The following is a 17,936-nucleotide window of genomic DNA, read 5'->3' on the forward strand; positions in this document are numbered from 1 at the left end:
CATTCTAATATGTATGTGCCTCTCAAGTCAGGATGAGGTCACCCTCCTTCCCTCACCATTCAACAATAATTTCAGCCTTCCTTATGCAGGGCCTTATGACCTCAAATTCCCAGGCATATACTGGAATTGATCTTGGGCCATAAAAAGTAAGAAAATAATTTAAAGATGGAGCTGGAAAAACATTACAGAGCTACAGAGTTCATTCATTCATTCCACAAATACAGACTGAATACGTACTATGTGCTGGGAATTGTTCTAAATGCTGGGGACACACCTGTGAACAAAACAGATATGACTCCCTCCCTCGATAGATTAACTAGGCATTGCGAATTGTTCACCTTAGGTGACGGACACACAAGGATTCATTAAACGGTTCTCTCTACTTTTGTATGTGTACAAAATTTTCCATAATAAAAGGTTAAAAATTTAAGTCCCAAATCTCAAAAACATGATGCTGAGTGAAAGAAGCCAGACACGAAAAAGTGCATGTTATGTGGCTCCATTTACATGCAACTCTGGCAAAGACAAGTCTAATCTCCGGTGACAGAAAGCAGAGCAGGGTTGCCTGGGGCTAAGGGCACGAGGGAACTTTTGGGGAGGATGTAGATGTTCTATATATTCGTTGTGCTGGTGGTTACATGGGTGGATACATTTTTAAAATACATCAAAATGTGCACTTTAAATGGGTGCATTTTACTCCATGTAAATTTTATTGGAATAAAGTTGATTAAAAAACCCTACAAATCCCCACCCTTATGGCGCATGTTGACACGGCTGAGGATGAAATAAATCTTAGGGATTACTTAATTCCCTCATTTTACAGGAAGGAAGTAGAGAGAGTCAGTGACATGCTCAGGGTCTCAGAGATTGTGACAGCAGGGATCAGCACCCAGCTCTGTCCAGCGCCTCCCGTTAGCTCACAGCCTGAGATACGGGCTGGGTGTTTAACTCTGGAATGCCATATTTTGGGGTGAGTATATTCTCAATTTGGTGGAACACCCACACACCAGGTAGTCCGAATCTACCATGCCTCCCCAGAAAGACTGCGGATCCTGCTGCTGCCAAACACTAGCTGAGATGCCAGCTGCTGCAGGGAGGAGGAAGGAGTTCAGTGAAAGCCCCAAGTCAAGGTCTGGTTTATTTTCTAAGTCATCTCAGTTGATAAGCTCCACTCTGGAGGCCTTATCTTCCCATCTCCCTACTTAGGGCAAGTAGATTTCATATTTTACTGGCCCAGACATTCTGGTCCCTCTTCCGTGCTCAGATGGGCTCACACACCTGAAATTCTCCCTTGACATCCAAGCTCTGCTCTCCAAGACGACCTCCTTTAAGGTGCAGTAGGTCCCAGAACAACATGCAGGGCAAGTGGCCACAGCTAAGTGACCAGGCCTTCTCCCTTTGAAGAGACTGAGGTTGATGTGGAACCTTAACGAACCTTCGCAAACCTAATATGCATTTGTCAAATCCAAGAATCCTAAAATAATGTTTGAATGTTCAGTGTAGGCCAAATCCAATTCTGTTACCACTCCCTCCCCTTGAGCACAAGCACAAATAACAGGAAATAAACAGGGCACTGGGCACCCTAAATGCTAACTTGGATTCCCCAGAGCTTCTTTCCTCCATGACAGATGTGCCCTTGGAGATTTAAGGTCCTAAACTTGGAGGTTGATGTGGGAAGGGAACCCTGTCAGCTTGAAAAATGCCCCTTGGGGCCTGTACCCTTCCAATAGCAAATGCTGGCTGGAGGCTGAGCCCCTCTGCGGGGAAGCTTTGAGGCTCTGCCTGCCCTTACTTTGACACGCATGAACCAGCCTGTGACCACTGACCCTCTGCTTCTGGCTGTTGGACCGCCCTTTAGTACTATCACAGAGAGGGACAGGAGGGCCCCAGATGGGGTGTTCTGCAAGACCAGGGGTGGGAAGTGGCCTGACACATATCCAGGCCCCAGAGGCCCCCACTCCCAGGCTGTTTGGGGTGGGGTGGGGGCTGCTTCTTCATGCCGTCTCTCACCCTCTGGCCTCTAAACTTGAGAGGCAAAGCTCAAAACTCCTCTTCCAAATGTGCACCCTGCTTGGAGCCAGGTCCTGGACTTGACTTTACTGCTTATCATTCCTTAAGCATCTCATGTTACCAAGTCTTCTCCTGCCATCTAAGCTTCTTAAGGCGGAAGCGTTAGGGCAGTGGTAGGGGATTCTTTTCCTGCTGTTGTCAACCTTCCCCTCCAGGGCTCCACAGAAGGCACAAAATATATGCTCAATAAATCCCTGTTGATTAGACCTGATCTAGATCCTGCCTGTCCCCTTCTCCCTTCCTAACCCTTCCCAGCTTTCTCTGCCAAGGCCCAGCTCCTCTGGAAAACCTTCCGTGATTTCTCCTGCTCTCCTCTCCTTCCATCAGGCATGGCCTAGCAAGTCTTCTCATGCTCCTAGGTGGGCTGTGTTACTCCAAGTGCTGGTGGGGCAGCAAGGAAATGAAATCCAACAATTGATAGTTTGATGAACCCAGGAAGGCCTAGCCCAACTTAACAGCCATTAAGTCTCAAAGGAAAACTCAGGAGCTTATAGAAATGCCCCACCAAGCCCAGGCCAGCCCACCCCAGGGCTCAAATTCCTCCCTGGGTGGAGGTGGGGATAGGGCTCTAAAATGTCATGTCAGCCAATGCTCCTACCCCAGGCCACAGGAGTGCTCCCGCAGTCAGAATTCTCAGACAGCAAAATCTCTTGTGCAGGGTCAAAGCCTCTCCACCGAGGCTGTTTAGCTCAGAAATATTTGGGAACCTGCTATGCTGGAACCCGGTCTCGTTGGTGACCACTACCATTTCAGGGCTGGGGCTCTGACAGCCTTGCAGTTGTGCCGAGCAAAACACTACTGAGAATGAAGGCAGGAAATATAAAGGTGGTGCACAAGTTCATGGAATAGAAGGGGGCACTGATGACTTGGTGAAGTTGGGGTGTCATCCCGAGAAGCAAAGAAGCCGGGGGATGCTAGCACCTGGGGTGAGTCACGCTCTCACAGCACCTCCCTCCTCCTGTACCCCCCAGCTCCGACCAGTGACTGTGCTAGAATGACGCCCCTGCACCTTCCCCAGCCATCTCTGAACTGTGCTCCTAACCAGACACCTTTCTGCCTTGTAACAGCTGGTGCCCTCCTGGATGGTGCATCCCCTTGTCTGAACTCCAGCCCCTGTGCCCCTTGGGAACAGGAGTATTATCTAGTCCGGCCTCCCTCTGCCTCGGACCCCCACCGTTCCCCTCATGTCAGCGTCCACACCACCCAAGCACTCAGTGGATATCAGGCACTGTGCTAAGCATTTCACATAATAACGTCTGTTTACTCTTCACAGCAACGCTGGGTGGTGTATACTTATTATCCCCATTCTATGGGTCAGCAGACTGAGGCTCAGAGAGGCGAGGACCTTCCCAAGATCCCACAGCCCAAATTAGAACCTGGTTGCATCTGATTCCAAAACCCAGCCTCCAAATACCACACCGCCTCCTGCAACCCTTAACTCTTGCTTCTTGGAGTCTTGGGATGAGAGCAAGGGGGCCTTACCAGGCTGGGGTGGGAGGCGATGAATGCAGAGAGAGAAACTAAAATGTACTGAGAGTCCACAGTGCACAAAGGAGCTCAGGTCTGTGATCTAACGCTGTTTGAATTCTAAGAGGGAAGTTGTCTCATCCCATTTTACAGATAAGGAGTTTGGGGCTCAAGGAGCTGGGGCGAGGTGGCTTCTCAGCATCAAGTGGCGATCCTGTGATAACGATTTCATTCCCACCCAAGTCTCTCTGGAGTCAAAGCCAGTATCTTGTCCACTGTACCATGCTGCCACCTGGGCCAACTACCAAAAACATATTTCTGGACTTTTCCGATGTCCTCCACCCCTGGGCCAGAGCCCTGGCTGTGTGAAGGATCTTGTAGCCTATTGGATGGTAAGGGCTCTCCCTATGGGACGGACACCATCCAGGGCTGTGTCCTCAGGAAGGGCCGTAGGACCCAGCCACGCTCCTTCCCTTGCTCTGCCAGGATGGAGGATGAGGATGGCATCTAACGGTCTTCTGCCCCGTGCTCTCAGGTGGTCCCTGAGCAGGTGGGCTGGCTTTGGGGGAAGGGGCTGCCTATTCATCAGGGCTCCTCCTCAGGCTGCTGAGTTGGTGAGGTGTGAGGGTCTCGAGCCCACTTCCCAGGTTTTCTGTCAGCACAGCCCGGTCATGCAGGAGCATGCAGGAGAGGCCTCCCTCGGGGGTCCCGCCATGCTGTGCGGATGGCTGGATGGAAACGGATCATGAGGTTGGAAGGGACCTCTGTGTCACCGGGCCTGAGCGCTCACCTACCTGGAGAGACTCCCCACTCTGGAGGCCTTACCTTAAAGAGGGACATTCACACTGAAGCAAACTTGAAAAGAGAGAACACGTACACAAGAGAAGTTTACTCAGCCAGCATTTCCCTCGTTGCCTCTGGCTCCCACTGAGGACAGCTAGGTTTCTGGGGAGGCAAGTCTCCCCCTCCTACACTGGCTTCCCCCCGTTCCAGTGCTGAAGCCCTGGGAGCCAGAATCTCAGAGCCTGACGCGTTTGGGGGGAGGGGACGGGCCCACAGGAGGGAAGCCAGCAGTGAGCAGAACATCCCCAAGACCTGCACGGTCAGATGCTGCCCTTCGGCCACACTGAACACATCACTCTGTCCCCTACAGTCCCAAAAGAATGCAAGCCCACTGTAACACAAAAGCTGAATGTGTTTTTATTGGCAATTAGATAGTGCCACCATCTAGGGGCAAAATCTCTAATAGGACAGACTAGTGAACTGTATGCTTGGAGATTTTCTCCAGTATCAAAGGCTTTGGCTCCAGCCTTGCTGGCTTTCCTACTCCCCCCACCCCCACTGCTGGGGTGCCTGACACCAAACATCCCCACCACCATGTGCCCTTACCCTGAAGCAAGCCACCCCCCGAAAATTGATTTGACTCCACAACGGTGCAAATCTTTGGTTTGGTGTTGATGACATATCACCAGCACAAAATCAGTTGAGTATGTGTGTGGACAGAGGGTGGACAGAAAGAACACCGAAAAGCAAGTGGGAGGAGGGAGAATACCTAAGAGAGCGGGGAGGACCAATGAGAGGAAAATCTCCACACTGAAGCAGGGCCTGCTGGAAATCGTGCTGAGTGGCGTTAGCACGAGGTGGTGTTGACCTGAAGTCAGGAAACCTGGTGAGACTAAGACAGTGGGGCAGTCAGGGCAGGGGTTAGGCAGGAAGGCTTAGGAGCCCGGGGACAGAAACCTCAGCTTAGCAAACATCTCAAGAAGCCGAAAGCCTGCAGGGGATGGCAGCCAATTGAGGTATGTGATGGAACCTGACCAAAGGCCAAATTCCAGCTAGGAATCTGGACAATCTCCGTGGTGATATCTCCAGGGGGGCGAGGCTCCTGTGGAGGGGACAGAAGTCAGACCCAACAGCTGTTCTGCTGCCACATGCATCCTCAGCCTCTGCTGTGGGGAAGGAAACCAGGGACCCCAAGCCTGCAGCCGAGACACCCTGGGCAAGTTCTGCCACAGAAGGGCTCTGGAGAAACATGCCATTGTGTCTTTGCTCTTTGTTAGTCCTAGCCTGGGTGACATGTCCGCTCTTAACCTCACCTCCAGCACCTACCACCTGACAAAACCAATTCCTCCCTGAATCAGACAGGCAGGACACCCCTGGGCTATGCAGATTCAGTGCAGTCAGCAGGTCCCTGGGGATGGTGGCACTCTGGTGTGATGCTAACAGGGCGTGGCTCAGGAGGCAGTGGAGCTGGCCCAAGACACAGCAGCCCTGCAGCTCCCTCCCAGGCCCCACGTGCTGGACAGAATCACCCTGGAGGTCTTTAGCCTCACCAGATTAGGGGCACCTGCGCATCTGGCTTCCTTACTTATTTAAACACAAGCCCAGTGTTTAAAGCCCCTTGAGGCCGCTACCAAATTATAAAGCTGAGGATGTTTGTTCATAGATTTGGTCCCTTCCCTTCTCACAGTGTTTGTCCCTTGACTTGGAGTCTGTCGCTGAGATACAGGATCTAAGAACCTCACACCATCCTTGGCTGCTTGCGATCCCCTGTCCTGGCTACTGCTTCTCAGTGTTGGGCTCCAAACCAGCTTTGCCTCCTCCCTCTGTCTGAGCCCTTTCTTTCCCGGCTGTCCTAGGAAGGCATCTGATATGTCCTCAAAGCATATGACGCCTTAAGCCCAAGGAATGCCTCACCTGTCTTGCGATGGACCCCTTTTCCCCAAGAATAGAAGGACCACCTCTATGGGGACATACCTAGCTTCCCAGTGGCTCTCCAGTGATCTCTTGTGGGTGACAATCTATTCTGCCTGTGGTCAAGCTGACTCTGCTTACAGAGCACAGAGCTCTCCTCACTGCTGTTATCTGAGCTAGGCAGGTACCCATACCCGGGGGTTAACCCTGAGTTGGTTAGAGGGGGATGAAAATTCATGTGAGTTTTCCCATTAGTGTTTTATTTTATTTTATTTTATCTTTAGAGACAGAGTCTTGCTCTGTCACCAGGCTGGGGTGCTGTGGTGTGATCATAGCTCACTGTAGCCTTGAACTCCTGGGCTCAAGCGATCTCCTGCCTTAGCCACCCAAGTAGTTGGGACTATGGGTGTGTGCCATCGTGCCCTGTTAATTTTTTTTCTTTTTCTTTTTTTTTTTTTTAGAGACAGGGTCTCACTATGTTGCCCGGATTGGTCTCTAACTCCTGGGCTCAAGCGATCCCACTACCTGAGCCTCCCAAGTAGCTGGGACTATAGGCATAAGTTACCATGCCTGGCTTCCCATTAGTTTGCAAGGCTGTCTGAAATGAGAAATACAATATGTTCATCACTGCAGTGGGCTTTAATCCAACTTCAAATTCATTTCTGCTATACACAAGCCCACAGATGACTCAGATTGGTACCACTGACATTTTTTCGAGAAGAGCTTTCAACATAGGGACAGATTTGGGACACTTTTCCAATCTGCTAACCACATGTGGAATACTCTTTTCTTTTCCAATTTCGATATTTCTCCTGAGAGAAATCTCTAGTCCCACGGACATAAACGCAATCATTTAAATAAACCGAATAAGTCTTTAAAGACCTGTAGCCGAGAATGTGCTAAGGATTAACATTACTCAGCTCACAGTGTGACCAGAAACACCTCTTGCACAATGTCAGTTTTCCATTTTATCTTTCCTTTTTCCAGATGTTCTAATTTTCTCCTCCCAGCTGAATTTAAACCAACCTAATGAATACCCTCTCCCCTGACCTCTCACAGTGTCGAGGTTAACTCTGAAGGTCCAGGGAGGTGGGGAGAGTAGGAACATTCACAGAAGATGATTTCCAAGACAATGATGAAGTCAGTCTCTAGGAGATCTGACTAGGACAGTTTTGAAATTAGTGGGAGTTCCTGGATGGCCCCGTCCTCTCTCTCTGCCCCTGAAAGCCTACTTGAGCCCCCTGGCAAAGGAAGTGAACAGGGTACTGCCCTCTGGTCCCAGGTGGGGGCCTCTCAAGAGGCCCAGGAAGGAAAGCATGGGTGCCTTGTGTTTCAGGTGTCTGGGTAGCGGCAGGGTCCTACCTGGCCCCCTGGTGGGACTGACGCCCTGACCCAGGGATGTACTTCCTCGTGCTGGTTCCTAGGGCCACCTCACACCGCTGCCCACAGGAACACCTTCATTCCTTCCAGGGATATCATTACAGGCCCCCCACCTGCCTGGGCCTATGTGAATCCTGCGTGTTAGTGGAGTTGGTTGCTGCTGGCTTGCCTCCCTCCCAATTCGTTCTTTGCTCTTTTCCTCTCTCCTCTGTGTCTGAGTTCTTCCCCATCCCTCAGGGCCTCACCTGTTCACCTCATGCCTATTCTCTGTGGCCCGTCCTCATTCTTCCCACACACTGTGGGGAAGCCCACAGAGGTACTGCTCAAACTGGGACTCCTCTCAGAACGTCTGCACTTTCATTTGGGTCAAAGTCTCACACTAAAGGTTAGAAGCCCCAGTGAGGAATTCCTGGTACTGCCAGGACTTTGGGAAGGGCCTTGGCAAGCCATGTTCTGTAATCTGTCATACCCTGGGGAGAGACCATTCTCTGTGAACCCATACTTAAAGTTCTTCCCTACTTCCTGCCTTCCCTGTGGCCTCTCTGGCTGCCTCTGCCCACACCAGGCCCTCTCCCCTCATGCCCCTGGCTGCTGGTCACTGCAGAGCTTCCCTGGTCCTCCCCACCCTGCTCCAAGCATGAGGGCTTTCCTCTAACCTGGCCTAGGCCAGCTGGGCCCCAGCACTCCACAAGCCAAGTTTAAAGGGATTTTGTTGACTTAGAGTCTTGATTGAAATTTGAGTCATTTTGTAGACCTACGCTAATACCTGACGAGCCCCAATCTATCCTGGTTTCTGTCGATTGGGCCTGGATTCTCTACTTGGATCTACTTCTCATTTTTGTTTGGGTTGATGAACTTAGATTAAACTGAAATTAAAATTCACCCTCACATCTGAGCCTGTAGTTTCTCTTCCTCCTCTGCTAGGCCTCTGGTATCCTAAGCCTCCCATTTTGCCAGGGGCACAATCCTGTCCCAAAAGGCCAGAGGCCCTCCGCCATTGGGCAGGCTGGCACATACATGCAGGGATCCCTGTGGACAGCAGGGGACAATGGCCTGGGGAGCCTGGGCCCCAAACCCTCCCAGTCTACCAAACCCACAGCATGGGCTCAGCATGGTGGCCCGGAGCTGTGGTGGGGGCAGGCTGGAGTGGAGGTGACACTGACAAAGAAAGAAGGTGAACATAAATCTAACCTGTTCTAGGCTGTGTGCTGTCCAACAAAAACTATAAAGACCAAAGGAGGAAGCACATGAGGAATGGATACAGGACTGAGCGTCCAGAGACGGTCAACCCCACCTGCTCAAGTGTGGCTGGAGTCTGGACCACACCCACCCACGGAGAGCTGCTCTCCCCACGCCCCTTGAGGAACATGTCTAAGAATCCCTGTGTTATCCAGAATGGCTCCCCGGAAAACTTCCCTGAATAGAATGGAATTCTCCTCTGATGGTTTACAAAGCACAGGAGGGTCTTTTCTGTACTTGGAGGTGGGGAGGGGAGGGCTCATCTGACAGAATGCCAATGACCACAGCTGGCCAGATGATCTCAGGTATTCCCTGCCTGGGACCCCAGCCCCACAGCCCTGGGGCTCCTGCCCAGTCAACTCTTATATTACACAGTCCCCTTCCACTTCCCGTAAACCTGCCAGCTGGCTACCCTGATTTTCAGGCTGAATGATGGATTGCCTCCTTGGGTTACAAAGCAACAGAATTAAGATAAACACACACACTCTAACTTTAAGGAGTACACCATGACCTTCTCCCCATTCTAGCAGAAGGCCACCGCCAGGACATGGTCTTTGTTCTGTCAAGCCCAGATTGCAGTTCTATTCCTCTTTCCGGCCTCTGAGCTTCAAATATCCTTTATGTTAGATTATTAAGTATGAAATGTCTGATTTCCTTAAGTACTAAGTTTGATAGTTGATATCTCTGACATTTCACTTTGATACTTCTTGTTTTATGTGTACTGTGAAAGTACATCCTCAGTCTTTCAAACACACATTCTGGCTTGTGATTATCTTTCAAAAATTTTTTAAGCACAATTTTTGTGACACCATGGATAAGTCAAATATTCATTATTTTCAAAGATGAGTTCCATCATGGAACAAATGCAGTGCAGACAGCTCCAAATATCAACAAAGTGTTTGGGAAGGATGTGGCTAATGAACACACAGTATGTCGATAGTTTGAGAAGTTCCATTTTGGTGATTTTAATCTTGAAAATGAGCCATGTGGGTGACCTGAGACCAAGGTGGATAATGATGAGCTGAAAGCTGCAGTGGAAGCAAATCCATCTCAACCTACGTGTGAACTAGCAGCAAGGTTTGACAACACTATTGGACCATTTGAAACAAATTGGCAAGGTAAAGAAGCTGGACAGATGGGTTCCCCATGAACTAAATGACTGTCAGCAGCGTTGTCTGGAAGCTTGCTTTTCTTTGCTGTCACAACATAAAGGCGAACCATTTCTACACCGTATTGTTTCATGTGATGAAAAATGGATCTTTTTGTCAATTGCAAGCATTCAACACAATGGTAGGATAAAGACGAAGTGCCGAAACACAGTCCAAAACCGAATTAGTCATCAAAAAAAGCCCATGGTGTCTGTTTGGTACCAGTGCTGGTATTATCCACTACAGCTTCATGAAACCTGGTCAATTGATTACAGTGGATTTCTGCTGCAACCAATTGGATGAAATGATGAGGATGCTTATGACTAAGCAGCCGAGATTGGTCAACAGAGACAGCCCAATCCTCTTGCAAGACAATGCTTGACCCCATGTTGCACAAACAATACTGCTCAAACTACAGCAGCTGGACTTGGAAACTCTCTGTTATCCACCATATTCACCAGACCTTCCACCAACTGACTACCACTCCTTCCAGGCTTTGGACCACTTCTTGCAAGGAAAAACATGCAATTCTCAATAAGCTTAGGAAAATGCCTTTGGCGATTTCATCACCACTCATTTTCCAGGCTTCTTCGCTGCTGGCATAAGCAAGCTACTGTTAAGATGGCAAAACTGTGTCAATAGTTTAGGCGCATACTTTGATTGTGCTGCTTCCTGTTTGAGCTATAATAAACTACACTTTTGATTTGAAATCGGACAATTCATACTTAATGACCTAATACTACCCTCCCTCCAATGGCATCACAACAGGCCTATCAACCTGGAAGGCAGAGGGGAGAGTGGAGCGGAGATGGAGAGCATCTCCCAGAGGGCCACGGAAGCGAGGTGTCACCGAGGAGGCTTCCCCAGCTGCCAGTCACCACGTCCCACCTTCACACTCTGTGCTAGTTCCATGTAATGACCACAACTATTATTTCGATACTATTTTTCTTTAAATTGGCTCATTTAGAAAAACCCAGTTATTTATAAAGAAACCCTATTCTCTACCACACATGGCAAACTTGTATCATTTGTAATTTTTGATTAAAATAAATAAATCTCTATTAAAACCAAAGGTGTTTCTCTGTGGCCCATATAAGTCATCATCTCGGTTACTGCTGTAGGTTACACATGTTTGGTTGTAAATGCTTAGGACCCAAGAGACTCTCTCTCAGGGAGAGTCTTGGTCACCTCCTGCCTTTGTCATTTTGGCTGTAAAACATGCCCCCAGACCACTCTCCCTGGACACACGCAGCCTGCCACACACGTGCCCAGGCCCGACCCACGGTGTGGAACGTGTGTGGGGCCTGACTTACAATTCGTGGCTTGAAGGGCGGCTTGATCTTCTTCTGCTCCAGGAGCACCCAGTCAATCTCTTTGAAGAAGGGGTGCTGCTTGATGGCGTCCTCACCGTTCTGCGCTGCCACACAGCCCAGGCGCTTGTGAGGGTTCTTCGTCATGAACTGCAGGGATGAGGACATGAGTCAGAATTAGTGACAACAGCCTGGCTGGCACAGGCTGTGAGGGAAAGATGGAAGTTGGCAAGGGCAACATCTTCAGCATCACCTCCCAAGTCTGTAAATGCACCTTCAGGGACCTCGCCCCTTGGGTTTTCTCTAACTCTTATACAGAATTTACCACGTGCCAGTCACCATCCTAAATGTAGTATGTATATTAACTCACCTCATCCTCACAAAACCCTGCCAGGTACTCTCATTATCTCTAATTTATAAGTGAGATACTTGAAGCACAGAAAGGTGAATTGCTTTGGCCAAGGCCACACAGCTAGCAAGGTACCCAGCTGGGATTAGAAACCCAGGCTTTTACTAACTCTCTGATCCCCTCAGCCTCTCAAGTCTTCTCATCTGGGAGACTGAGGTCTGATAAGCTCGTTTACACTGACAGGGAAACAGTCCTTCTGGACAAGGTAGGGAAAGAGGGCAGGGCGTGCCCATGAAGGTAAGTCAGCAGACTACCTCCTGCCGCTTTCTTTTTCCTGAACTGGCCCTTCCGACCTACTTTTTCTATGTTTGAATTTGCAATCTCTACACAAAACGCTTATATTAGTCAAAAGATAAAAAATAGGCTTATTGCTTTTCAATACTCATATGCAAAAAAAATCACATCGGTGTGTTTGATATTTTCTTTAGTGCTGGTGATATTTTGGTTGGTGTCTTGTGATCCCCACACACCCAGGTGAACTTGTTATTCCGATTAAATAAGTCAGTCCTGATGGTAAACATTCATTTAATTGAGCAGACATATACCAATATCACCTTGAACAAAAGTACCAGTAGGTGGAAACAGTTCTGATAGCCACCCAAAACAAAGGTGTGTATGTGTGTTAGAGACAAAGGGTTACGTTTCACAGGGTGAAGATTAGGTGTATATATTCATTAAAAAAAAAAAAAGGATCTTGAGAGCACAAACTATAACCCAAAGGAATAAATTTATAATGGTAGAATTTCAAGCTTCATCCACAAGGGAGATTTTCTGGGACAGGGAGAGCCTCCTACTATCTCTTGCCTGGTGCCCTCAAAACCAAAGCACATGGGCCCAGGTTAAAAGCTACTGGCCAGGGAGAGCCACAGACGAGAGAGTGGAGTGAGTAGATGGGAGTGAGGAATGGTCCCACAGCATTTAGCCTTTCTAATCCAACCTACAAGTCAGCAAGATGAGCCTGCTTCAACATCTCCAGTGGGCCACACCGTGACGTCCATATTCCTTAGCCTGGCACACAGAAACCTTTCAGACTGAAGCCTGTCTACCTCGCTGGTCTTTTGCACCCTTTATTCACTCTGGTTGAATGCCCCTCTCCGGTCCCTAGGCATTCTCTAGGAATCAGTCAAAATGCTGCCTCCTCTGTGAAGCCTCCCCAGATTCCATCTTCTTTGGATACCTTGGACGCCATGTTTCTTATCTATTTAAATAATCATTTGTCTAAACATCCCTTTCCCTCAATGAGCTCTGTGATTTAGGAATCAGTCCTAACTGCCCAGCACCTGGCTCCCACTGTACACTCAGTAAACCGTCACGACTGAGCAGGGGGCTAAAGGCTGGGCTTCAGGGCACAGTGCTGAGGAAGGGAGGCAGTGGGGTGGCCACTTACTGTTGCATAGGTTGTATACTGCATCATTGCATAATTCTATGATGTAAATGGTCTTCCCTAGAGTTCTGCATCACCTTCACATAGGCAGCAGCCCTCAGAGACACAGCTCAGTGGCCACAGTCATGGGCATCCTGGTCTTAGCCTTAGAGTCAAGTGACAATGTAAGGAAATGAAGTGTTTCAAGACCAAAGGAGTAGTAGACTAACTTCCTCAACCTGGAAGGAGGAGGACAGGAGTCGCAGGGCCAGGGGTAAACATAGAGGTCCAAACATCTCAGGAAGCTACCCACGAACCAGAGGCTCTTCTCACTTTGCCCTTACTGGCTAGTTAACGTAGGCATAACCTGGAACTTCTGAATCTCTGTAGGTCAAAGTTTTCAACCTTGGTGCTATTAACATTTGGACTGAATACTTGTTTGTCATGGGGATTGTCTTGTGCATTGTAGGCTGTTTAGCAATCCCCCTGGCCTCTACCCACTACATGCTAGTAGCAACACTCCCCAGGTTGTGACAACTGAAAATACCTCCAGACTTCGCTGAATGCCTGGTGGAGGGGGGCAAACTTGCCCTTAGTTGAGAACCACTGCTCTAGGTCCTCCAGAACAGAAGGGCTCGTCTGGGGTGCTCACAGAGAACATCCCATATTCTTTATTCCATAACAGAGAACTCACAGGGAGGTGTGCTGGGCTGGTGTCAGGGCCTGGGATGGCGGCCAGCTCTGCAGGGCATGGTGTTCTGGCCACCTCCGGTGCTCAGGTGACTTGGGACAAGACAGGGCTCTGGGAATTAGAGAAGGCAAAGGTTCCCATGTCTACCCCAGGGCAATTACCCAGAAGAGTCGTCTGTGGTGGTTCAGAGCTCCAAAGTGCAAGCGGAAGTAGAACCAGTGCATGAACATGTTGAGATATATCACTGGGTGGAAAAAGCAACATACGCTGTTGAGATATGCACAGCATCCTAACATTTGTATGAAAAAGGAGAAGAAATAAGAATTTATCTTTGTATTTGCTTGTGTGTACCTAAATAAATTCTGGAGTGATAAATAAATCTAAAAACAGAGGCAGAGAGTGTGGGAAACAGGCAGATGGGACCAAGAGTGAGATCGAGACCTTTCACTGTATTCCGTTTTATGCTTTGTGCTTTTTAAAAAAGCATATGCTTAAACAAGGAAGCAAATAATTAAATACATAAAGCCTTAATACATAAACTGGACAAAAAAGCAATACATTTGAATAATTGGATAATCTAGTCCCCCAAGCAGGATTCCGTCCTACTGGGTGATGCGCCCTTTCTAAAAAAGGCTCTGCTTCCCTGTAGGAAAGGAAAATCGGAAGAGGTGGGGGAAAGTCAGGTCGAAAGAGCCACTTTGGGGTACTGAGAGCCTGGCCTTGCAGCTGCCCAGTGCTTGTCTAGTACTATCCCTTTTCTCCTTCAGACATCCGTTAGTCTCCTCTCTGCACCAAGCGCTGTGATGAGTGACAAAAGACACGGTCCCTGCCCTCATGGGGCACGCAGAGGAGGAAGGGAAGCCAAGAAGAAACATATAATTAGGCCGGAGAAGCAATTAATTGAGATGGTGATGAAGGGCGGGAAAGAAGCATAGCAGGCTCTGAAGGCGCAAAGGGGAGACGCCCCTCTTGGGCAGGGAAGTTGGCAGCTCCCTGGGGAAGCAACATACAGGCTGGCATCAGAGGAGGAGCAAGAAGTAACCAGGCAAAAAGGGGAGGGTGGAGAGTGGTCAGGGAAAAGGAACACTAACGACATGCATTCTAGCACCTGGACACAGGCCAACATGGCTGGAGCCCAGCAGACCAGTGGGGATGGCTGAGGGGTAGGCAGGGCCCCACACAGGGGCAGGCTACATGGGTCTGTATCTAAGCACAGTTTGCACTCCTCGATGAGTTTTAAGTAGGGCACAGGGCATGAGATGGTCAGACTGAGATCATTCTGATTCTCCCATTAGGAGGCCCCGCACTTCACCAAGGGAGAGGTGGTGGTGGCTCCAACTGGGGTAGATACGGTGGGAGATGGACAGAGATAACTCTACAAGGCAGGGTGACCAATGGCTGTCACACAGACCAACACTCACTCACCATCTAGCATGTGCCTGGCATGTCGGAAGCACTCAATAAATAGTATTTCGATGAATCGATGAATGGGAGAAGGGAGGGAGCATGGGGGGGGAAGGGAAATAGATCAGGAAGGGAGAGAAGGAGGGAGGTGAGGGAAAGAGGGAGGGAGGGAAGAAAAAAGATCTACAGAGAAGAGTGTTCTGATTTGGCATTTTAAAAAATATGGTACACATGTCCCCAGATACCTACTAAATGGTTTTAGGTCTTTTAAATTTTTTCATATAATGATTTACATTAATTAGTTATGGCAAGTCATACTGATTTTTCACCTATAAGAGTGACATAAAATTTCTTTGTAAAGTACACATAATTAGGTAAATACTGGGAGTCGATTAAAAGAACGAGAAAAGCAAATACCAGTACTGGAATAGGGCAAATTTTGTGAATGTGGTAAGCAAACCACTGAACTTCGGGGCAATCTGATGGGTGAAAGCAGCCAGGGCTGGAAGTCCAGGTTCCTGGGCTGTCACCCTGGTCCTGCCTCAGCCCAGTGGGTGACCTTGGGCAAAGTGGTCGCTTAAAGTCCTTGCACCTCAGCTTTCACAGATTCCAAAAGGGGGTAGGTAGCACCCCTTACTCGACACAGTACAAGTTACACTGCAGAAATGGCTCTGTTGAGAAAGTACGAACGCATTTCCACACAGGAGGGATTATCTGTAGGGGCAGTGACAGTCTGTGACACGTCTAAGTCTTGTACCAGACCTATCCTGGTTGGCTGTCCAGCCACAGTGATGCTGTCGTGGACACAGGTGGGCAGTGCCCCCCCCCCACTCCCCATCACAGGCCCCGATGACGGCAGGCCACAGGTGACAGGCAAGGAAGGCGTGGAAGAGGCAGAGGTGATGTCAGTGCAGTTGGGTTGGTTCTGCTCCCTCTGAAATGTCAGAGGACCTAGATGTACATGGTGCTCCAACTCAGGAAGCACAGGCATGCTGTCCTTTCCCACAGGTGGAGCAAGTCACCCCAGGCCCCCTTCTCTCCGTAGCAGCGCTCTGAACTCTGCCTGAACACCCAGCAGGAACTATGCTTAACTCCTCCCGTTCAGTGGTCGGCAGAGGTGGGAGACAGAAAGGGGGAAAGAGTGTTGTGTAGGGCAGAGGATCCCACGGGAGCAGAGCCACGGGAGGTGCGCAGTGACTCACAGCTTTCAAGATACTGACGGCCTCCTTGCTGAGCCAGACGGGGTACAGGACGTCATCATGGAGGATGGACTCAAACAGGTCGTCCTCGTTGTCAGCCTCAAAGGGGGGCTGCCCAGCCATCATCTCGTACATCAGCACCCCCAGAGCCCACCAGTCCACGGAGGGGCCGTACTCCAACTCCTGTAGGATCTGCTCATGAAAAACAGGCAACATCAGGAACTACCAGCGACTCCCACCCCTGACAACACCTGCACCACAGATTCCGTGGGAAGGACTGCATCTTCATTTCCAACTTGCTTCTTTATAGAGTGGAGCCCTGCGTCACATACAGCAAGGCTTTAAATCAGCAAATTTAGTAAAAATCGAGTTTGGGAGGCACTGTGTTGGGGTCATTTCTCCAAAGTCAACATGGACAGTCCACCCCCAGTGGGAACAGATTGCTATTTGAGTGCGGCAAGATCAGGTCTCCCATCCCACTCAGTCCGGGGCATGCCGCATCTCAGTCTTCCTTAAATGATGACAACGTTGACTTTACATGAGCCCTGAGCTCCTGGAAAGTGCAGTTAATGTGTCTCCCCACCCTTTGGCCTTCCACCCACAAATGCAAGACCATTATTCTGCAGCATATCCCAGGAGCAGACCCATCTCTCCATCATTCCTTGTGACTCCCACACAACTCACTAATGAATCCCTCCTTCACCTGCCTCTGTAAACCCGAGGCCCCCTTCCGTGCCTTTGGAGCCATCCTCATTATGAACATTCTCCCTATTGCCATAACATCTCCTTGACTGCCTGCTGCATTTTTTCTTTGACAACGGTCACTTGTCTTTATCTATTATCTCCGTGTCCCTTGCTTTCTTCCCTCTGGCCAAATGTGTAGAATCAAATTCACTTAGATGAAATGCACATGTGACACGATGCTACTGAATGCTACACACCGTCAGCTTCCTGTAGAGCGTGGAATGTAAGGATTGAAGTTTTATAAACTGAATCATCATTTCAACACATGAGAAGAATTCTACTTAAAATTGAGAAGGTACAGGGCCTTTTGAAAGCAAATAACTGCCGCGACCTAATTTTCCTGGAGCACTGGCCACGTGTTACAGTAGGAGATGGAAGACCAACTGAGATATTTATATTCCATCCCAAGTGTGGTACTAAATCTTTGGGTGATCTCAAACTAGTCACTTGACTAGCCTCGCTTATCAAATGAGGCTCAGATTTTCAGTTTCATCTCACAAGATTAATTCAGGTAGAAGATTTTAAAAGCATACTGTAAAATACAAAGTGCTTTCTAAGTTTTTTTCTCATATATGTGTGTGTGAACCAGATCCAATAGAAGAAACTTGAATTTAATACCACCTTTCAGTTGTATAGAGCTTTGTGTTTTGCAGCATGCTTTTAAATACTATATATATACACATAAGTATATAGCGTGCCAATGATGTGTTTGGCTCAGAGGAAAAATAAATGCTGAGCTGTCCCCACTGCTAAGGAAGGGATTGTGAAGTGGTGCCCCCATTCCACAACTATTTTCTCTTATCAGTCAGACCAGGATT

The 17,936-nt window shown here is 49.0% G+C and overlaps 1 protein-coding gene across 1 annotated transcript in view; it reads right to left on the reverse strand.

The window, feature by feature from the left end:
- Positions 1–17,936, reverse strand: part of PRKCE (protein kinase C, epsilon) — a 485,500-nt gene that overhangs the window by 15,128 nt on the left and 452,436 nt on the right. The window contains exons 13-14 of the mRNA XM_012653873.1: positions 16,378–16,566; positions 11,312–11,458 (exon numbers count right to left, since the gene is read on the reverse strand). Of these exons, the coding sequence (XP_012509327.1) occupies positions 11,312–11,458; positions 16,378–16,566 (336 nt within the window). The remainder of the gene's footprint in view (positions 1–11,311; positions 11,459–16,377; positions 16,567–17,936) is intronic.

The sequence above is a fragment of the Propithecus coquereli genome, unplaced genomic scaffold (assembly GCF_000956105.1).
Source record: "Propithecus coquereli isolate 6110/MARCELLA unplaced genomic scaffold, Pcoq_1.0 Scaffold43, whole genome shotgun sequence".
NCBI classification, from domain to species: domain Eukaryota; kingdom Metazoa; phylum Chordata; class Mammalia; order Primates; family Indriidae; genus Propithecus; species Propithecus coquereli.